The sequence below is a fragment of the Budorcas taxicolor genome, chromosome 1 (assembly GCF_023091745.1).
Source record: "Budorcas taxicolor isolate Tak-1 chromosome 1, Takin1.1, whole genome shotgun sequence".
Lineage (NCBI taxonomy): Eukaryota > Metazoa > Chordata > Mammalia > Artiodactyla > Bovidae > Budorcas > Budorcas taxicolor.
The window spans coordinates 21117839-21135927 of NC_068910.1; the positions used below are offsets into that span (position 1 = coordinate 21117839).

Below are 18089 nucleotides of genomic sequence, written 5' to 3' on the forward strand. Positions count from 1 at the left end.
GAGGTATACAGTATTATGATCTGACATCTGTATACGCTACAAGCTGATCAGCACCCCAAGTCTCATTACCATCAGTCACCGTACAGTTGATTCCCTCCACACATTTCACCCAGCCCTGGTAACTGCTCCTCTGATCTCTGTATCAGTGAGTTTATTTTCATTTTAGTTTGCTCATTTTTTTTTTTTTTTTTTTTTTTAGTTTCCAGACATAACTGAAATAACGCACGTGTCTTTCTCCTTCTGGCTTGTTTCACTTAGAGTAATATCTTCAAAGTCCGTCCATGTTGTTGCAAATGGCAAATGTCTTTCTTTTTTATGGCTGAGTAGTGTTCCATTGTGTCTACATACACCACGTCGTCTTTATCTGTTCGTCTCTCTGTGAGGCCTTAGGTTGTTTCTATATCATGGCTGTTTTAAACATAGAGGTTCACATACCTTTTCAAATTAGTTTTCATGTGCTTTGGATAAATGCCCCAGTGGAATAAGTAGGTCAAATGACAGTTTTGTTCTTACTTATTCTTACTGTTTTCTATAGTGAAAAAATCCCCACCAGTGGTGCCCAAAGTTTCTCTTTTCTCCACACCAGTGCCAACACTTACTTCTTGTCTTTTTGGTGCTAGCCATTGTAGCAGGTGCCAAGTGATTTGCACTGTGATTTTGTTTTGCATCTTCTGATTAATTAGTCATGTTGGACATCTTTTCACGTGCCTGTTGGCCATCTGTATGTCTTCTCTGGAAAAATGTCTACTTAGATCCTATACCTAATTTTCAATCGGATTGTTTGTCTTGTGGTCATTGAATTCTGTGAGTTCTTTGTATTCACCCTTTAGTGGGTATACACATTGCAAGCACCTTCTCCCCTTTAATAGGTTGCCTTTTCCTTTCTTTTAAATTGTGTTTCCTTTTTTGAAAGATGAGTATTTATTTGTTGTACGGCTGCACTGTGTCTTCATTGCTGTGGAGCACCCTTCTGGAGTTGCAGCTAGTGGGAGCTGCTGTCTCGCTGCAGCATGGGGGCTTCTCACAGGGGCTTCTCCTGTCGTAGAGCACAGCCTCTAGGCGCAAGGGCTTCGGTAGTTGTGACTGCCGGGCGCTAGGGCACAGTTTCAGTAGTTGTGGGATACAGGGTTAGTTGCTCTGCGGCATGCGGGATCTTCCCAGAATGGGGATTGAACCTGAGCCCCCTGCATTGGCAGGCGGATTCCTAACCAATGAGCCAACCAGGGAAGCCCCTGCCTTTTCATTTTGATGGTGGTTTCTTTCTCTGTGCAGAAGCTTTTCACTTTGATATATTCCCATTTATTTTTGCTTTTGTTTTTCTTGTCTTTATAGTCAGATCCAGAAAAGGAGTAAGACCCATGTCAAAGAGTTGACCACCTATGTTTTCTTCTAGGAAGTTTATGATTTTGGTCTTATATTCAGGTCGTTAATTCATTTTGAGTTAATTTTTGCATATGATATGAAATGGTAGTGTTCATTCTTTTGTATGTGACTGCCCAGTTTTCCCAACACCATGTGTTGAAAAGTCTATCCTCTCTCCATCATATTTTTTTTTGCTCCTTGTAAATTAATTGCCCATATATATATGGATTTATTTCTGGGTGCTTACAATGCCATCTTCACGCCGTAATGTGGTGAATGAATTACTCTTCTGGGCATGCACCCTATGTCAACTATTGTGACCCCACAACAAACTTGTGAAGTTGCTGTTGTATTATTCCAGTTTTAAGAATAGGAACTGAAGCACCCAGAATTGCAGTAACTTTGTCAAAACTGGATAGTGGCAGATCTAGGTCTGAAATCCAGACCCAAGTGGCTCCAGAGTCCAATTCCATTTGTGTCCCCATGCTCAGAATTTTACTTCCTATTTTAGAAGGGCCTAGATGCCCAAATCTGTGAGTAGCTGTTGCTATGGACTTTGGACTGCAGGTTAAGGATTCTGAATTTGAAACCTGTAGCTTCTTCCACATCCTCCATCATTCTGCTTTGACTTCATCAAAATCCATGTTAGCAGTTGAACAGCCAGAGGGACTCGTTCTGTAAAGTCCACTCCTGGGTAACTTACCTGCCTCCTCATCCTCTTCTAGCCCATCTTTCTCCAGTCTTTAGCTGTTGTTTGCTACCTTCTTAAATGTCGCCTTACCCAGATTCACTTTTTTGTGCTATTGTTTTAAAATTTAAATTAAAATGTACTTGTTTATTATTATCATAGTTTCATTTACCTGTCATACTATATTACTGTTTTTCAGTTGACTCCCTTCATTTTAATTAAAATGAATTGATTTTAAAACAAAACATTTTATCAACACCTTAATGCAAAAACCCGTGCTATTTGACATGTGATAGACGTATGTAAAAAATTATGTCTATATGCTGTGAAAGTAAATCAAAGGTACCAGTGTTATTATGTTCTAGCTTAAATACATCTGGTAAAAGGGGGAAATGAATGAGTATCATTTGAAGTGTGGAGTGCATATTAGACATCCAATTGAGATTATCTTTTCCATTGATAAGCCCAAAAGGATAAAAATAATGGAAATATGTTTGTTTTTTACTCGATGCTATAGTAAATTCAAAGGAGCTACTCAACACTTAACATCTCAAGTATTTGGGCCACATCTGCCTTTGCTGTTTGTTGTTTCTGCTCAAGGACACAGTTTTGTTTTGTGGGAAAAACAATATTGCTTTAGAGTGGAACTCTGTCTGAAAGTGAAAGTACAGGTGTGGTCACCCATCTGAGCTGTATATAGTTTGACAATAACCCACATTGACCGTGCACTTGCTGAATTGCTGGCGCTGTGTTCAGCGCTTGCTGTGTGTGATTTCCTTCAAACATCAAAACAGCCTCACCAGGTAGGCATTGTTAATGCCATTTGAGTAATGATGGAAACCGAGACACAGGGAAGTCAGATAACTTGCCCAAGGTCTCCCAGCTTTTAAGTGGCAGAACAAGATTCTCACCCAGGTCTGTCCGTCCTCTGAGCTAGAGGCTCTTAGCACATTCTGTGCTCCGCAGCAACTACCTTTGGTACATTTTGTTGTGAAGCAGAGCTGTGTTACCTGTGGTCGGCAGAAACTTGTTGCATGGTAGCTGGGCAAGTTCTCTCTTCCCAGTGTTCCATGAAAACAAGAATGTCAGCCGTAAGCTGCTTTCGGGAGGTGGGGGCAGTACGTGCTTGTAGCATGCTGTGTTCTCTAGTGAGAGATACTGTAAAATGAAAAATGAGATTAGTGTTTCAGGTTGTACGGTTGCCTAATTATGCTTTTAATTATTCATGTAAAACAAGTAAAATGACCCCTGACAGGGACATAAATGATTTAGGTAAAATCAAATATTTATAAGATGCTGCTGAGTCCCTGGATGTATTGTAACAGATGCACTCCAAATGCTTTGCCTCCATCCTTTGGATGCAAAATGGTATGTATAGAATCTGTAACTGGCTGAGAGTCATCAGCAGTGTTTAGGACACTACTGAGCTAATTCATAGGTATTTTGGCTTTGGCACGCAGGTTCAAAATAATAGTTTGTCTTCTAAAATATATTATATCCTAGAGATCACCCACTCTTGTGTCCTTGCCTGGAGAATCACAAGGACAGGGGAGCTTGGTGGGCTGCCGTCTATGGGGTCGCATAGAGTTGGATACGACTGAAGCGACTTAGTAGCAGCAGCAACAAAGATCACCAAATGACAACCCCCTACTGCTTGTTCTTACGTTTTTTTAATGGTTGAGAAAATTTAAGAAAGAAAAAAGAATATTCCATAACCTGTGAAAATTATATCCAAATTATAGTATGGATAAGTTTTTATTGGAACAAAGCCTCACCTGAGCATTTACTTACTGTGTTTCGCTGCTTCTGTGTTATGAACACTGTTAAGTAATTGAAACAGGAGCCAAAAGACCCACCAATCCTTCAGTATGTCTTATCTTAACCTTTTACAGAAGAAGTTCACCAACCCTTCTTCTAATCCATGATAACAGAAATAAAGGTGGAACAATGCTGTAGCATATTCAGTCAGCCTAAGAAACACTTTTGTTTCATCTTATCCTTTAATCTCTGTTCTACTAATTGAATATTTTTCAGAAGTTGGAGGAAAACTGCCTTTTGAATGCAGTAAAAAGGGATTTACACCAACAGGTTTCCTTCACTTGCTTTTAGTGCTCCTAATATAGAGAAGTGCAGAAACTAATTATACTTGTTTTAGAAATGGGTCATTAGTTTAGTCCCTATCTTTTATGGAGACCTAATTTTCATGCAGGATTTCTCTCTAAGACTCGAACTGGGATCTCTTTAGGAAGAGCAGATGATGAGGATATGAAAGGTTTTCCCTGCCTTAAAAAAGCTTAGCTTTTGATCACAAACCATTTAATATATTGGTTGGAACTTAATTTGTATTTAGCAGCCAATAAGTGTTTGAATGAATGAATTCAGTTCAAACAACAAGGAAGGGGAAATATGTGACTTACAAAATAAAATCTTTTTTATCCATTTGAGTATTACATTCCTTTTAGAAAAATATTTTTTCTGCTAGTATAAGTCCGTGTTTTTTGTTCTTGATTTTTGTTTTCCAGGTTTTAAGGAAGAGAGATGTGGTTTTGAAATTTATTATTTGAATTGATTGACCTTTTTTCAGATGGCCTAAGCAAAAGTTTCTTAGAATTAAAAAAAACAGTAATCTACTAAACTGCAGTTATTTGAGTGACTTAATGAGAATTTTGACCGCGCTCTCCTGTACACCATCAGTTCAGTTCAGTTTAGTCACTCAGTCGTGTCCTACTCTTTGCGACCACATGAATTGCAGCACGTCAGGCCTCCCTGTCCATCACCAACTCTGGAGTTCACTCAGACTGAAGTCCATCGAGTCCGTGATGCCATCCAGCCATCTCATCCTCGGTCACCCCCTTCTCCTCCTGCCCCCAATCCCTCCCAGCATCAAAGTCTTTTCCCAATGAGTCAACTCTTCGCATGAGGTGGCCAAAGTCCTGGAGTTTGAGCTTTAGCATCATTCCTTCCAAAGAAATCCCAGGGTTGATCTCCTTCAGAATGGACTGGTTGGATCTCCTTGCAGTCCAAGGGACTCTCAAAAGTCTTCTCCAATACCACACTTCAAAAGCATCAATTCTTCGGCACTCAGCTTTCTTCACAGTCCAACTCTCACATCCATACATGACTACTGGAAAAACCATAGCCTTGACTAGATAGACCTTAGTCGGCAAAGTAATGTCTCTGCTTTTGAATATGCTATCTAGGTTGGTCATACCTTTTCTTCCAAGGAGTAAGCGTCTTTTAATTTGATGGCTGCAGTCACCATCTGCAGTGATTTTGGAGCCCCCCAAAATAAACTCTGACACTGTTTCCACTGTTTCTCCATCTATTTCCCATGGAGTGATGGGACCGGATGCCATGATCTTCATTTTCTGAATGTTGAGCTTTAAGCCAACTTTTTCACTCTCCTCTTTCGCTTTCATCAAGAGGCTTTTTAGTTCCTCTTCACTTTCTGCCGTAATGGTGGTGTCATCTGCATATCTGAGGTGATTGATATTTCTCCCGGCAATATTGATTCCAGCTTGTGTTTCTTCCAGTCCAGCGTTCCTCATGATGTACTCTGCATAGAAGTTAAATAAGCAGGGTGACAATATACAGCCTTGACGTACTCCTTTTCCTATTTGGAACCAATCTGTTGTTCCATGTCCAGTTCTAACTGTTGCTTCCTGACCTGCATACAGATTCCTCAAGAGGCAGGTCAGGTGGTCTGGTATTCCCATCTCTTGAAGAATTTTCCAGTTTATTGTGATCCACACAGTCAAAGGCTTTGACATAGTCAATAAGGCAGAAATAGATGTTTTTCTGGAACTCTCTTGCTTTTTCCATGGTCCAGCGGATGTTGGCAATTTGATCTCTGGTTCCTCTGCCTTTTTTAAAACCAGCTTGAACATCAGGAAGTTCACACGTCACGTACTGCTGAAGCCTGGCTTGGAGAATTTTGAGCATGACTTTACTAGCTGGCTGTCTTCCCTTTACTGTCGCCTTAATATTGGCTTCTTGTTGCTAAGTCGTGTCCAGCTCTTTATAATGCAGCAGACTGTAGGCCGCCAGGCTCCTCTGTCCATGGGACTTCCCAGACGAGGATGCTGGAATGGGTTGCCATTTCTTCATCCAGAGGATCTTCCTGACCCAGGGATTGAACCTGGATCTCCTGCGTTGGCAGATGGGTTTTTTACCGCTGAAAAGCCCACCTTAGTATTTGTAGACCCTGCAAGTTTTATTACCTGATAGTTTGCTTAAGTTTTGTGATTGAAGAAACATGTCTTTTGCATCTGGCTTCTGTGTATTTCCCGTCTCATTCCAGAGTGGATCTTTCAGCAGGTGAAAGAAGGGAAAGGGTGAGTCACTCAGTTGTGTCTGATTCTGCGATCCCATGGTCTGTAGCCTGCCAGGCTCCTCTGTCCATGGGATTCTCTTGGCAAAAATACTGCAGTGCTTTGCCATTTCCTTCCCTGGGGGATCTTTCCAACCCAAGGATCGAACCTGGGTCTCCTGCACTGCAGGCAGATTCCTTACCATCTGAGCCACTAGGGAAGCCCTTGAAATCAGTGTTTAAGAAAGGGAAATAAGTTTGATCATCAAGCAGATTTAGGAGGCCTGATTCAATGTAACTTACTCTGTCACTGTCTGTGGTTTGTGGGTTTTTTTTTTTTCTTTTCCAACTATGAAATGGATAAATTCTGAGACCATTCCCTGGGTATTTTCAGGAGTTAGAGTCAACTGACTCTTGAGAGCTTTCTTCACCTAGAATGTGCTAATGTATGCAAACTGATGTTTTTGATTTGCCTTTTACCAGGTACACGAGGAAATAATTCACATCATATAACCACGAGCTTCATGCACCAGAAGATATCTTTTAAGTTTGGTTTGGAAACTCATTGTTCACCTCTGCACCCTATTTTTCACAGTTGCCATCCTGCTGAAAGACGACTATTTTGTCAGCGGTGCTGGCCTGCCTGGCAGATTCAAAGCTGAGAAGGTGGAGTTTCACTGGGGCCACAGCAATGGCTCTGCAGGCTCTGAACACAGTGTCAACGGCAGGCGGTTTCCCGTGGAGGTAAGTGCAACCTGAGATTTCAGGGACAGCCGTGTCTTGGGCCTTGGCGTTAACAGAGTGCTTTGTCTTTACCCCCCAGACCTTTTGCCAGTGAAACTTGTACCATTCTTTCCTTGTGTCTGGAAATCCTACATATACAGCATGACAGAGGAATAGCTGTTCTCAAATTTCTCATCTTTGTTTAATGGGCGCAACATATAGAAGTTACAAACATTGTGGTCTGAGTCGACTTAAACCTTTGGTGGATGATTTCAAACCCCTGGTTTCATTTGACATGACTTCTTCTCCCTGTCCATTCCTGAAACCCTGCTTTCTAAAAGTGAAATTCTGTCTTCGTTTTGACATTTTACAAAAGCGAAGAGGTAGTTGATATGTGAATGGGAGTCTCAAAACCATCTCTCAACAGGGAAGATGCTTGAAAGGTTTGTGTGCTGCTGAAGAAGATGCTGTGACCACTGGTCATATGACTCACTGTTACCTTTTTGGGATCGATGGTGTCATTTTGCCTCCTCTGTCTGTTTTCTCAGAGATCCATGCAGACGGAAGGGTGGGTGCAGTAGGTCATGTGTATCCTTTGGGTGAGAGAGGGAAGGAGCAGTTCTCCAAGCTCTTGTTTTAATCTTGGTGGGGACAACGCATCTGCTCTATTGCTAGCCTCATTTTTTTATATCTTTAATCACAGTCAGGATGTAAATATTCCTCCCTTGGGACAAGCGTATTTGTTGATTATTTGGATGCCCACATGGTAAGCTTTACAAATTTGTAAAAGAAGTAGGTAGGCTTGTACCCAGGCCTGTGATTGAACTCAAAACATGGAATGACAACTCTCTTCGTTGTTTATGACTTCAATAAGTCATGACCTACTTGGGTCATCTGATGGATACTTTCAGTCCTTCTCCTTAGAGAAAAGATATAAATGTGTACACACGTATTTGCACGTAATCTGTAGGGTTTTGTCACTCACCCTCACTCCTCAAGCCCATTCATGAGCCTTTTAGGTAACTTTGAAGCTTAGGTGAAAAATCCCTACAAGAGGTGGAGATGAATAGTATTTCTTTGCTGATACATGTTTATGTTCACATACTGATTTGTCTCTTTTCCCTGATTACTGGAGAAACCAGAGATCACCATTCTGAGAAAGTGCTGCGTATTTGTTGTTGTTGTTGTTGAGCTGATGAATTCACAGTATTAAAAATTCTTTCTGCATTAACATTCCTCTATGATGGGACTTCCTGTCCTAGTCACATTAATGTTATGCCTTATGAGTAGACTTTCTACTTAATGGGCACTTTTTCTCCTTTTATGTTGAATGAATCATTTCTTAGAAATCGTAGCTTGATTTGTACTTGGAAAACTTGATTCCTAGAAGCCAAGTTGCATCCGGTTTTGAAGTTTGGGGTTTCTCTTTTGTTCCTGTTGGCCAGTTCGCATTGGCAGTGTAGCTGAAGGGAAAGTTTCTGTCCAGCTAGGTTTGCTCTAAAGCTTCTTTATCTTAGAATCAGCCTGCCATTTGTCTAATTAATGTTGATCTGGACAAAAGACCTGTACTTGAAAGTTTGGGAAACTTAATTTGGCAGCTGGCTTGGAAAAGACAAACTCTGAAAGAAAAAAAACTGGAAACGCCTGCCTCATGCTGAAATCACATTTCCTAGTGCCTATCTCCTCCTTCTGTTTGATTCTGGAAAGATGAATAGACTAGATACATATTCTTTTGAAAATTTATTGCTTTAAATGAATTTTTTTTTAACTCAGAAAGGGCCATGAAATTTAGAAACTAATTAGAAATGGCAGCTACAATGCCCAGACTTACTGTTTGACCAAGCTCTTTGAATTTATTTCTTCTCAGTAATGTCGGATGGTAAGCTGCCTATAGTAATTGGGTGCTTCATTGAAACCCATCTGGTTCCTAACTTGTTTTTCTTTTTAATGTGATAAATATGTTAAATTACTTAGTGGTTGTAGTTGAAGGAACTTGAATTTCAGAGATCAGAGGTAACGGGATCAAATTTAGTTGTAAAATATGCACAGAAATGTTGCTCAGTTTTGCACAAGAATTAAATTGCTTTGAGCTCTTGATTAACACCAGCCCTTCCTGAGATTTTTACACTGTTTGAACATCTCAGACTTGGTTTATATCTTCCCACATAACTACACTGCTTTTCAAGAGGTTAGAAAGAAAGGGAGAAAATCATAATGTACCACATGGTAATTTATCAGCATTGGGGATATTATTGGTCTTTTATAGAGAGCCGGAGAAGGAAGAGCCATTGTGGGCGATTGGGCTGGGATTGGTCAAATGCACCGTTGATTCTCCACTGGAGATAGCATCCTCCCCTGCAGAGGACATTAGGCATTTTCCAGGGACACTTGTGGTTGTCACCGTTGTGGGCAGTGGTGTGCTACGAGCATCTAGTGGGCAGAGGTGAGGGATGATGCTAAACATCCTAATTCGTAGGACAGCCCCACTGTCACTATTGGGAGACTCTCGGGACGAGAAAGCTGTGTGTATAGTGGAATCCAGCCTTCCTTTCTTTGTGTGGCATCATTTTAAGTAGATTTGACTAAAGAAGCCTCATGGCAGAGTTGTTCCATCCTCCTGCAGTTTTTAGAGATTAAATTGCCTCTCTTGCCTCCTGGGTCAGAGTCTTGCCGGTCCTGGTTCCTTTAGATTCCATTTGGGATAAAGTCATGACCTTGAGTGTTTCCTGTTTCCTCAGTTGCCTCGGCCCCAGCGCTACAGGTTGGATTTTAAGTTTATGCCCCATGAGATTCTGGATCTGCTCCCTCAGGGTAAACTGCTACAAACCGAACCTTGGATGTTTTGGTGCTTCCCAGGAATTCTTTGAGGTCATCTGCAACAACTTTGTACACATTCAGAAATTAAACCTCTCCGTGTTTTCCTGGCTGAAATCCTGGCCTCAGCCTTGTCGTTCCTGCGCTTAAAAACATCCAGCCTAACAGAAGAAATAAATGTCCTTGTTAAAACAAAACAAAAGCCTTTCAATAGTGGCATTCTTTACAGCTCTGTTAAAATTAGAAAAGAAAGTCGAAATCAGATGATGAGGCTAGGGAGACTAGACCCACTTTGGGCCCTCAGATGCACTCACCTCCTAGTATTCAGCTTTATCTCTTGTCTAGAAGCAGATTTGTCTGGAGTGCCTTCTGTCATGTGGATGCTGGGTTACACCAAAGAGGCAGAGAGCCCTTTCATCGAGATAATTATACTCGAGTCACGACACAGATATTGGCCAAACACTCACATATACGAGTTTGTAATATTGGTTGTGAAACAGTCTCTGAAGGAGAAGGGCATTTTGTCATGAGATGGAAGACATCAGTGGAGACAGGTATTTATTAAGAGGGAAGAGATTAATTGGAGCCTGCCCAAAGAACAGAGGTGTGCAAAGTCCCTGAGACAGGTAATACTTAGTTGCTTACAGGTACCTTTAAGCAATTAAGAGAGATCAAGTTGGGGTTTTGATAGGATAATACCCTCCCCCCAAACAATGTTCACTCACTAATTTCTGAAACCTGTGAACTTATTTGTTACTTTGTCCAGCAAAAGGGACTTTGCAGATGTGATTAAGTATCCTTAAAGTCAGAAGGTTTAAAATATTCTTATGATTAGAACAGGGGTTCTGTTGGAGTTTTTCCATGGTACTCTACTTTATCTGTCCAGTCAGTTATCTGTGATGGCCCTGTCTGAATATTCTCCCTACTCCATACTCATTCCCTGTTTTAAATAAAGGTTCATGTAGCACTAATAGGAATTGAATCATGCCGTGTTTTCACTAATAACTGAAGTTGGAGTTAATGCAAAGAGGAACCTCCAGATGAAACCCTCTGAGAGCTCCATTAAGGTGGAGGTTCATTGCATGCTTATTTTCTGAGGTAATTAAAATCGTGTTTATTACAATAAGAGATCGTGGGAATTGTTGATTCAGACTTATCGGTGCTTTATGAGTTGAAGTCTTCAATAAGCTTAAGTGATCCAAATTGATTGTGTGTGCCCTTTCCAGTGAAACTCACAGCTGGTTCACTTCAGTTCAGTTTAGAGCATCTTAGCAAGTGAGTAGAAGCAAAGACATTTTTCCTAATCCATACCGTGCACATGCTACCATATGGCACAGGTCTGCAGTGCCTTAGCTGAATCCCTTGAGGCCAGATGTTTTAGAATTCAGTATCTTTTTTAGAAAGGCATGATGGTGCATATGCCATTTATATTTACAGAAGACACATAGTGGGGTCTGGGACTATACCCCTTGAATGCATTTATATTTCTGCAGCATACAGATGAATATTCACACAAGTAGGAAATATCAAGATTCTAAATAGCTTCACATCTCTCCACCTCCGATTTTACTACTGAATTAGTTTTGTACCAAAATTATAAATATCGATAATAACAACAACTTTGATCTTAGAAGCTTTTGAGGTTTCGTAGTCACTGATAAAGGATTTATGGACCCACATTTTAAAAACTGGTCCACAGTGTGGCACTGGTTTATGTTCTAAAGAGTGTAGGTTATTTCCACCCATGAGACAAGCACACACTAAATTCCTTGTCCCCCTGATGGGCTGTGTGTGTCTGGGTACCCCTCTCATCCTGCTGCCTGCTCCGCTCGGCCATGACACCATACAACATTCTTAGTCAAAGTTAGGTTTTGTCCAGGGGGCAAGAAAGTACTCGTGTTAGCCTGACCTTAGTGTGTGATTCAGTCCCATTTTAACGTTCTGTTTTTGCCTGCATCCTCCTGCAGTATCCACGTCTCTGGATGTGTTACCTGGACCTACTGTGTATTCATTCTTGTCTGCCCAACACCTACTTTTGTGCTTAGAGTCAGCCTGGTGATTTTCCTTTCATTTTGTGAAATGAATCTTGCTCTTCCAGTGCTTCTGTCCTATTCTGGTTGGATAGTTGACTTACCTTAAACCCCTAGGTTATGTCCAGGTAACTCACATCTGCCTTCCTTCTCCCAGGTAAGATGCTAAAAGCAACCTCAAGTGATGACAAGAAAAACAGTGACATAATGTACAAGTAAAATGAATCCTAGTTAAGATTTTGGAGACATTGGAACCCAGATTCTCGAGTTCTAACATTGCACTTCAGTCGGGGCACTTAGCATCCCGGAAGCTCAGCCGTGCCATCTGTAAGATGGGTGTGATAAGAGTACACTCGTGCTCTTGTGACACCACAGAGGCCTCACACTCTGTCACCGTCTCTCCACTCATAGAAGCATGGCAGCTACTGCATCACCCAGATGTGGACCAGTCCAGCCGGGATTCGAACTGCCACATGGAGTCCTAGCTACAAGCATGACATTCTAGAAGAGGACTAAGTGGGCTGAAGGCAATTTGCCCATTACTCTTGTATGAATTTCTTTTTTTATGCTGGAAATAAAGGTTGACATATGAAATGCCTTCTTGAAGACTTACTGTATGCAATGGCATTGTAAAGGCTATTAGAAGTCATCCATTGAGGAAATGTGTTTGAAAAGTGAAAGTGAAGTCGCTTAGTCGTGTCCAACTCTTTTTGACCCCATGGACTGTAACCTACCTGGCTCGTCTGTCCATGGAGTTTTCTAGGCAAGAGTACTGGCGTCAATTGCCATTTCCTTCTCCAGGGGATCTTCCCGACCTAGGGATCAAACACGGGTCTCCCACATTGCAGGCAGACACTTTACTGCCTGAGCTACCAGGGAAGTGGAAATGTGTTTACCTTTGTATAAATTGGTATTTTTCTGAACTTAATAACTACCGTCTCCCTCCTTTGTTCGTGTAAGTTAGGCATATCACTCTCTCGGAAATGAGGTTCATAACTTTCTCCTCTCCTCCCTCAGTCCATATTCCTTGTAAGAAGTTGAGTCCTCTTCAAATAAATGTTTTCAGAGGACAGACAGGATGATTTGGATTTCTGTCATGTTGAAAACTATAAAACCGGCAAGGCTTGTTCACAGAACAGTTGTTTAGTGTCTTTATAAAGTCGATGCTATCTTGCTTTTTGTCATTACAGAAAACTATCATTAGGAGATTGAGACATTTTCTACCAAAAATAATTTTTGCAGTACCATCCTTTTTCTTTGGCCTTGCCTTGTTCTTGACGTAAATTCCTGCAGTTGTTACAGGTTCTTGGAAAAGTTGCTTGGTAGGCAGAGCTTCCTCAGTGGGTGGAGCTCAGGAGAGGGCCTGGTTTTCTCACCTTGCCCCATCCTGGAACACAGGAAGTGTTCGAGACATTGTTACCTGCTTGTCTAGTGTTGGCTCTGCAGCGACCTGTCCAGTCCTGTTTTTCGTTAGTGGCTCCCATCACATGGCAAGGGAATTGGTTGGACTTTAAGTAAGGACTTGATTGAAATAAGGATTCCATGAAATATTTAATTTCCATCTGGCTGGTTTTTTTTTTTTTTGGAATGCGTATGTCCCATGTTAATTGGGCTTCTTTCCCTGGTGGCTCTGCAGTAAAGAATCTGCCTGCCAGTGCAGGAGACAGAGGTTCGATCCTTTGGTTGGGAAGATCTCCTGGAGAAAGAAATGGCAACTCACCCAGTATCCTTGTCTGGGAAATCCCACGGACAGAGGAGCCTGGCGGGCTAGTCCATGGTGTCACAGAAGAGTCAGACATGACTGAGTGACTGTGCAGACATGCACACCTGTGTTCATGAAGAAGAACATTGGAGGAGGCCCCAGGACTTAATGCTTATCCCCAAGGACAGAGGAGCCCGGCCGGCTACAGTCCACGGGGTCGCAGAGAGTCGACACGACTGAGCGATTGAGTACACACAGTAGCTAAAGTGTGCTCAGTGGAGAAGCTCCGGCGTGGCTGTACAGAGCCGGAGAGTGGACTTTGTGAGATGGAAGCGGTCTCAGTCCCCTATGTGAAGGTGTCCGTGGTGCCCAACAGTCCTCACCATGCACTGTCATCCTGAGATCTGAACGTGACTCAGGGCTGCCTGATGCTGTGTCGCTGCCATGTGGGGTCTGGCAGCTGCGTGCCCCGCACTGAAAAGCTCAGACAAGCAGAGGACACTCTGTGAAAAGCACCTTGGTTAAATTGAAAACATTCTCAGTATAGAAACGTGAAGACTTTGTGATGGGGGCCGGGGAGGGTGGCATGGACAACGAAAGAAAAAAGACTTAGGGAGGCCATGATGGTGTCAGACATGGGGCTGCTGTTACCAAGTCAGGTCCCTGGACTCGTGATTCAGTAGAAAGTGATAAGGCCACGGGTGGAATTTAAGCATCGCTTCACTGGAAATTAGTGCTGAGGGAACCTGAGGAGTTTGGGCTGGTTCTGTGAAACGGGTGAGGGTAAGGGCAGATTGGTGGGCCAGGCTGGAGGGTTGGCTTCGGTGGTGGTCTGCCTCGCTCTGGGTGCTGCTGCGCACAGGGACCACACCTTGCTTTTGCTCTTGCCTCTCAGCAATGGCAGTTTGGTGTTTGGCCCTTTGGTATCTTACTGTTAATAATTGTTGAAACTGGGACTGCTGCATTCATGCCGTTCTTTTTATTTTTATTTTTTTTTTAATTTTTTTATTTCTGGCTGCACTGGATCTTCTTGCTGCATGTGGGCTTTCCCTAATTGTCGGGAGCAGGGTCTCATCTGCTGTGGTGCACGGGCTTCTCATTGCTGTGACTTCGCTTATTGCAGACCTTGGGCTCTAGACCTTGTGGGTTCAGTAGTCGCTGCACACAGGATTAGTTGCTTTGTAGCACTTGGGGTTGTCCCAGACCAGGGATCAAATCCGTGTCTCCTGCATTGACAGGTGGATTCTTAACCACTGGAAGTCCCTGGCTATTTTTAGACCCTTATAGTTTCTCTGTATTTTGTTGCTTGAGGAGACATTTGTCCAAGTGTAAACACTGAAGCTAAGGGTCCCAGGTTCCAACCTGTCTCACTGGTAGTTATGATTGTGTAACAGCGATACTACGGACACCATTTAATAAATGTTACTTGTGTCTAGAATGTTTCAGGTGTTTAATTTTCTTATGTGCCTTATGAAGGCGGTGCTCTCATAATAACCATCTTACACATGGCACAACTGACCTTCTGGGACGCTAAATGGCTTAGCTGAGGTTTACTGTTAGTACTCCAAAATCTTGGTTCCAATAATGACCATTCATTTTACTGGATAAGTTATTTCACTATTTTTCTTATTGTCACTGTAGGTTGTTTTTAGTATCACCAGTAGAAATAGTTTTGTTGACATCATAACCACTGTTTATTATATAACAGGAGAAGAAAAAATCAAATAACTTAAAATGTCCAAAGATGATTGAACCAGCAGTAGAACATAGAGTAAAAAAAAAAAAAGAGAGAAATGAACAGAAAATGCCATCAGCTCCTTGCCTAGAGATATCTGTAGCAAGCACTACATGTTTTATCTAGCTTTACCACTTTAGTCTATTCTTTATCATGTAGAGAGCGGCTCTGTCTGATAGAAAGTGTAATATCACCATACTTTGTAATTTAAAATTTGGGGGAGCCACTTTAAAAGAGGTAAAAAGTGTTTTAATTTTATTTTAATAATTCATTTTATTTTCTATAATTTATATAATAATCACTGTTACAATTTTAATTATCTATTATTTTCACCAAATTATTTAAAAATTTTGGGCTTCCCAGGCAACACTAGGGTCAAGAATCCACTTGCCAATGCAGGAGATGCAGGTTCAATCCCTGGGTCAGGAAGATCCCCTGGATAAGGGATAGGGCTACCCGCTCCAGTATTCTTGCCTGGAGAATTCCACTGACCAAGGAGCCGGGTGGGCTACAGTCCATGGGGCTGCAATGAGTAAAATTTTACTATTTCAACATGTCATTGTTTTTCAGTTGCTCAATAGTGTCCGATTCTTTGCGACCCTATGGACTGTAGCACACCAGGCTTTTCCCTTACTGTTTCCCGGAGCTTGCTCAAACTCATGTCCATTGAGCTGGTGATACCATCCAACCATCTCATCCTCTGTTGTCCCCTTCTCCCCCTGCCTTCAGTCTTTCCCAGCATCAGAGTCTTTTCCAGTAAGTTGGCTCTTTTCATCAGGTGGCCAGAGTATTGGAGGTTTAGCATCAATTCTTCGAATGAATATTCAGAGTTGATCTCCTTTAGGATTGACTGGTTTGATCTCATTGCCCTCAAAGGGACTCTCAGGAATCTTCAATACCACAGAAAGCATCAATTCTTTGGCACTCAGCCTTCTTTATGGTCCAACTCTCACAGCAGAACATCACTACTGGAAAAACCATAGCTTTGACTATACAGACCTTTGTCGGCCAAATGATGTCTCTGCTTTTTCATATGCAGTCTAGGTTTGTCGTAGCTTTTTCTTCCAAGGAGCAAGCATCTTTTAATTTCATGGCTGTAGTCACCATCTGCAGTGATTTTGGAGCCCGAGGAAATAAAGTCTGTCACTGTTTCCAGTGTTACCCCTCCTTTTTGCCATAAAGTGATGGGACTGGGTGCCGTGATCTTCATTTTTGACTGTTGAGTTTTAAGCCAGCTTTTTCTCTCTCCTCTTTCACTTTCATCAAGAGGCTCTTTAGTTCTTCTTTGCTTTCTACCATAAGGGTGGTGTCATCTGCATATCTGAGGTTATTGATATTTCTCCTGGCAATCTTGATTCCAGCTTGTGTTTCATCCAGCCTGGCATTTCCCATGATATACTCTGCATAGAAGTTAAATAAGCAGGGTGGCAATATACAGCCTTGATGTACTCCTTTCCCAATTTGAAACTAGTCTGTTCCATGTCTGGTTTTAACTGTTGCTTTTTGACCTGCATACAGATTTCCCAGGAGGCAGGTATCGTGGACTGGTATTCCCATCTCTTGAAGAATTTTCCACAGTTTGTTGTGATCTATACAGTCAAAGGCTTTGGTGTAGTCAATGGAGCAGAAGTAGATGCTTCTTTGGAATTCTCTGGCTTTTTCTGTGAGCCAGTGATTGTTGGCAATGTGAAAGCTGGTTCCTCTGCCTTTTCTAAATCCAGTTTGTATATCTGGAAGTTCTTGATTCATGTACTGTTGAAGCCTGGCTTGGAGGATTTCAACATGTAATCATGATTAAAAGCTGAGATATTTCACATCCTTTTTTTGTTTTTTTAATTGATGTGTATTTTACATTTAAGAGATCCTCTCAAGTCAGACTGGTTGCATTTCAGAGGCTCAGTTCAGTTCAGTTCAGTCGCTCAGTCGTGTCCGACTCTTTGCGACCCCATGAATCGCAGCGTGCCAGGCCTCCCTGTCCATCACCAACTCCCAGAGTTCACTCAGACTCATGATCCATGTATAGCTTGTGGCTACTGTACCTACAATGTACAAGACTTATGGCACCAGACCTCGATAGCAAAATTTAGAAAATAAACTGGGGTTTCCCTGGTAGCTCAGCTGGTAAAGAATCCATCCTCCTACAATGCTGGAGACACCGGTTTGATCCCTGGGTTGGGAAGATCCCCTGGAGAAGGGATAGGCTGCGCACTCCAGTATTCCTGGGCTTTGCTGGTGGCTCAAATGGTAAAGAATCTGCTTGCAATGCAGAAGACCTGGGTTTGATCCCTGAGTTAGGAAGATACTCTGGAGAAGGGAATAACTTCCCACTCCACGGTTGTTGCCTGGAGAATCCCATGGACAGAGAAGCCTGGTGGGCTATAATCCATGGGGTCTGAGAGTTGGACAGGAATGAAGCAACTTAAAACAGCACACACAGTTAATAAACTAGCCAAAAGAGTAGCAGGGATTCTTTAAGAGGAATCTTTGTGCTGAATTTCTGGTAATTTTTGCACTTCTGCTCTCCCAACAGTAAAACAGACTCTGTAGTTCACTTTTGTGTTGGGATCTGAGTTGGTTGTTGAGAAGCCTTCCCCTGGATGTGATATAGGATTTCTTTTGTTCCTTTATAGACTTTCAGGTCTTTTCCCATTGTTTAATTTTACAACATTCATTCCTGGGGCTATGAGCACTATTCTTCTCAGAATCCATTTCCAGGCTGAGGAAGT

General features: G+C 42.0%; 1 protein-coding gene across 2 annotated transcripts in view; it reads left to right on the forward strand.

Annotated features, from left to right (window-relative positions):
• Nucleotides 1-18089, forward strand: part of PTPRG (protein tyrosine phosphatase receptor type G) — a 768800-nt gene that overhangs the window by 449734 nt on the left and 300977 nt on the right. For both annotated transcript variants that reach the window (XM_052648333.1, XM_052648342.1), the window contains exon 4: nt 6955-7103. In XM_052648333.1, coding sequence (XP_052504293.1) covers nt 6955-7103 — 149 coding nt within the window. The remainder of the gene's footprint in view (nt 1-6954; nt 7104-18089) is intronic.